The sequence below is a fragment of the Nanorana parkeri genome, unplaced genomic scaffold (assembly GCF_000935625.1).
Source record: "Nanorana parkeri isolate BGI_ZX_2015 unplaced genomic scaffold, ASM93562v1 scaffold1091, whole genome shotgun sequence".
Classification (NCBI taxonomy): Eukaryota; Metazoa; Chordata; class Amphibia; order Anura; family Dicroglossidae; genus Nanorana; species Nanorana parkeri.
Genome location: NW_017307359.1, coordinates 100,472 through 105,140, shown reverse-complemented (window position 1 = coordinate 105,140; position 4,669 = coordinate 100,472). Strand labels below are relative to the sequence as shown.

General features: G+C 46.0%; 1 protein-coding gene across 1 annotated transcript in view; it reads left to right on the top strand.

Annotated features, from left to right (window-relative positions):
• Window positions 1–4,016, top strand: part of LOC108796317 (F-box only protein 6-like) — a 9,826-nt gene extending 5,810 nt beyond the window's left edge. The window contains exons 5-7 of the mRNA XM_018567774.1: window positions 49–144; window positions 2,181–2,316; window positions 3,882–4,016. Coding sequence (XP_018423276.1) covers window positions 49–144; window positions 2,181–2,316; window positions 3,882–4,016 — 367 coding nt within the window. The remainder of the gene's footprint in view (window positions 1–48; window positions 145–2,180; window positions 2,317–3,881) is intronic.
• The last annotated feature ends 653 nt before the right edge of the window (window positions 4,017–4,669 follow it).

Genomic DNA, 4,669 nt, shown 5'->3' with positions numbered 1-4,669 from the left:
TGCAGCTAAAGCATAAGGGTACATTATGAAATATTTTGATCTTTCCAGGTCCTGCAAGAAGTCTCAGCTCATTGACCTGAACAATGAGGGGTTCAGCGCAGCAGTCATGGACAAATTCCAACCAGCTATTGTCATCACAGACTGGTGAGTGAACCAATTTCAATCTGCAGAATATCTCATACATAGGTGATGGTGGAGGGGGAGTAGTAGAATTAATCTTGTGTCTCTGCAGTGCTAATGGGAACCATGACTTGGCCACGTCATCATTGACATGTCCTGATCTCTGATCCCGAATCACTGGTCACATGATCATTGACGTGTCCTGATCTCTGATTCCGAATCACTGGTCACATGATCATCGACATGTCCTGATCTCTGATCCCGAATCACTGGTCACATGATCATCGATGTGTCCTGATCTCTGATCCCGAATCACTGGTCACATGATCATCAACATGTCCTGATCTCTGATCCCGAATCACTGTTCACATGATCATCGACATGTCCTGATCTCTGATCCCGAATCACTGGTCACATGATCATCGACTTGTCCTGATCTCTGATCCCAAATCACTGGTCACATGATCATTGACATGTCCTGATCTCTGATCCCGAATCACTGGTCACATGATCATCGACGTGTCCTGATCTCTGATCCCGAATCACTGGTCACATGATCATCGACGTGTCCTGATCTCTGATCCCGAATCACTGGTCACATGATCATTGACATGTCCTGATCTCTCTACCAACATTGTGCTAATACCAATGGCTGGAAGGGCAGCAATAATTCCCCACCTCCTACAGGAGAAAAGTTTATGTCATAATGTTTAACAAAGTTACAATATATCTAAACCCATAAGCCTATAGGGCGTTGCAAGACTGACAGCCACAGGCATGACTTCCATAGGCAGCGGCATGATGGCACATATAGTTTCACCATAGCTTTGGGGTTGAAGTTTGGCTACCTCTGAAATATACGGAGTGTCTTGTAGATGCTTGTTTGAGGCTTGAGTACATAATGTGCTAGGAAAGGGCACAGAAAAGTGCGGCCACATGGGCTGAAGTGAAATTATAGCAACCTGGACTGTGGTTTACTGGGGAACAAAACATTCAGAATACCACATAAACCACTCCAGGTCAGTGTGCTCTCCCCAGGACAGCAGGATGCAGGTCTGAGGTAGCAAAGCAGAATGACTGATTAGAATGCTTCGGCCCCTTGGAGAATAGGAGTGAACAGCGGCTGAATAAACTGCCAAACCTTCGCTTCAGCCAATCCAGATGTTGCATCAGCTAAGGCGAATGGACTCTTCCCTTCGGTTCGGCCGGATGAGCTGGGGGCTGAAGCGAGCCGAATGCAGCCAATGTACGGCTGCAGTGAATAGCCAAAGAGGCTTCGGCTCCCTTCACTTTGGCTCGGCTATTCATTCGGCTACCTTTGGCAGCTTAGTGACTAACCCCGTATATGGTTAAGGGTATGTGGACACCCCTCCATATTATTGTGTTCAGGTGCACAAAGCCTATAAAGACATATAAAGCTATATATACACGCTTCATAACCCAAAGTATGTGGACCTCCCTGCAAAAGATTGAGTTCAGGTGTCTGCAGTGAAGGTTCTGTTCATCCTCCATCATACAAAGACATTGTAGACAATTATGTTCTTCCAGCCTTGTGGTCACCATTTGGTGAAGACCCTTTTCTGTTCCACCATGACTGTCCCCTGTGTACAAAGCCAGCTCCATAAAGACATGGTGTGACCGGTTTGGCGTGGAGGAACTTGAGTGTCCTGGACAGATAGCCCTGACCTCCACTCTACGTAACACCTTTGGGATGTATGGAACACTGATTGTGAGCCAGGTTTTCTCATCCAAAATCCTGATCTCTCAAATAGGCACAAATTCCCTTAGACACCCTCCAAAATCTTGTGGAAAGTCTTCACGGAAGAGTGGAGGCTGTCATCGCCAAAAGGGATGGGGTGGAAGTTGCAGTTCAATAGTAGACCATGGATTTGGAATGGGATGCCCAACAGACTCATAGAGGTGTAATGGTCAGGTGTTCACAGACCTTTGGCCATATGGAGCATTTAAAGGTAAAATGGAGCAAACGTCAACTCTAATATACTATAGTACATAAACTGTGATGTACTTATGTAACTCAACATTGAAACATTTCCGCCCAGGTATGGAGCTAGGAAGGACTGTGGCTGCAGATATGAGTTGGCGATCCGACTACTTTGTGAAAAAAAGCGTGTCTTACAGGAGTTTATCCCACCACCAGTGGACATACCAAAAGGGAGCGACTGCCAATGGCGATATGTAATGTCACAATCATAATTCCTTACAAATCCCACCTGTATGTTGTTTTATGTAAAAGAGCTGCTGATGGCACTGAAACGTCTATATGTGGTTAAAGATCTTATTTCTGGGCCGATACTCAGATATTTGACATGTGTTGAAAGCAACCCTTCCTTCCGTTCCCCTGTCACTGTCTTCAGCATTCAACACTTCCTGAAAGGTTGAATGCCTGTCCCCCCCTATACACACTGTGGTAGAATGTTCAGCCAGTTCATGCACCGGGGCCTACTTACAGCTTTGTAAGCACATGTGTGTCACCGCCCTTCTTCAGCAGGTTCCTCTAAGCCTCATAATCCTGCAAGGGCCCTCTGCACCACGCTTTAGTTATAGGTGGGTCTGAAAACCCAGGCCATGACTTGTGGCTCTCTCAACAATTAAAGTTATAAGAGAATCTCACTTAACGAGAGGCCTCTCTTCAGGGCAGTTCCAGGTCACTGTCTCAGGGCACTTCAGTGCTCAGAGTCTGCAAAACACAAAGGCCCATGCATGGAGGGCATTTTAGGAAACAGAAATCTCCTCCCACTTCATACCAACCTTATGCCTTCCCCATGACTGACCAACTCCCCCATTCCCTTCAGAGCTTGATAGCATCCCCTGTGACCATACCAGGTATAGGTCCAGCTGCTATAGCCAACGAGAAGAACAGACACAGAATGTCCAGTTGTGTCAAATTGGGTTTTTAACAGATTTACTTCAACATAACTTTACAGCAAACAACATGGTGACGTAAGTCAAGTCTCAATTAAAAAAAAAAACATCTTCTAGAACTGCCGGTGCTCAGATGCTCACAGTAATACGGGTGCTCAGATAGACTATTTAAGAGTAACACTTCTATCTTGTATGTCCCCAAAAAAGACTCTTCCATACCAAGGGTAAAGTCCTTCCCAGCATTTGTACCTCACAAAGGGGAGTAAGATGCATCTGCTCCTCACAAATTTGCTTCTGGTTTTACTCTCTTCCTATGAAAAAGGACTCTCACTTCGTTAGGAAACTGCCCCATTCCCTGAAAGGAGCAGCCATGTAGACCAAACTCTCAGCTTCACATTTTGGGGGCTGCCGTCTCTGCTACCCATGCAGGACTTCCCTGTGACTCAGTACATGGTACTTGTATACCATGTCCTTGCCAAACTGGCCACCAAAATCTTGCAAGAGCTCACTGTCCAATTGCGACACAGACCTCTCCAAGATGGCGCCTGGAGCCCACAGCAGAGAACACATTAGTCCTATGCTAGGGATCCCCTTAGAAAAAGCTTCTACACAGATAAATTGTGGACATTTGGGGACATCTAGTTCTCTCAAGGAATTACAATGGGGTCCTAACACCTTGCTACATGCTGGCGGGGTCGCTTTAACTTGCCAATTCTGACATCCAATGTTCTAGAAGTAATATTCCACACACAAGCTGCTGATGATTTTTTCTATGAATGTTACTAAAATCTTTTTTACATAAACCAGTTTGGATTTTATGTGAAGCCCTCCTTCATTAACTTCTATATGGAGACTTATTTATTTTCCTTTTCCTACAGGTAATGCACTCATTCAGTAAATATGGACCAGGAGTGCGCTATATATCTTTTCAGCATGGCGGGAAGGACACGCAGAACTGGGCCGGCTGGTATGGACCTCGAGTGACCAACAGCAGCGTCTCCATAGAGCTTTAAGGTCCAACATGTTGACGTGTTTTCATTATCTATGTGTCAAAGGCCAAAGTTTAATGTAACTGATAAAAGTGTTACTTTGTCATTGTTCTGGAACCCAAATTATTAATAAAGCGTGATACCTACAAACCTTCTTATAATCTGTTCTTGATGGACAATTTATTTTGACACCAGTTGGCTTATACAACAGCTGGATGAATAAATGAAGCACTCGTGGAAACTGCGCTGCCTACAGACACCAAACACAATCTGAGTTGTAAGATGCATAGCATGTGTCCAGGGGCGTAACTAGAAATCACAGGGCCCCATAGCAACATTTTGTATGGGGCCCTGTGATTTCTAGTTGCGCTCACCTGATATCCCAAACAACCCACCTGAAAGTGACCCTGCAGAGCCCACCATAGACTCTCTATGGTGGGCTCTGCAGGGTCTCAGGTGAGCTGGTCAAACCCTCTTGCCTGTCAGCCGTGATCGCTCTCCGCCTCCTCCGTCGCTGGGGCCCGCCTCCTCCTTCGCTGCCGGCACTGGTGTTCTATCAAAAGTTCCGACTTGTCGAGCTCTCTGACTGGGCACATCACATCCGGTGACTGCCAGTAGGAGATGTACAGCAGATGGCGTTAGTGCGCATGGCCTCCTGACAGGTTGTCAATGATCTG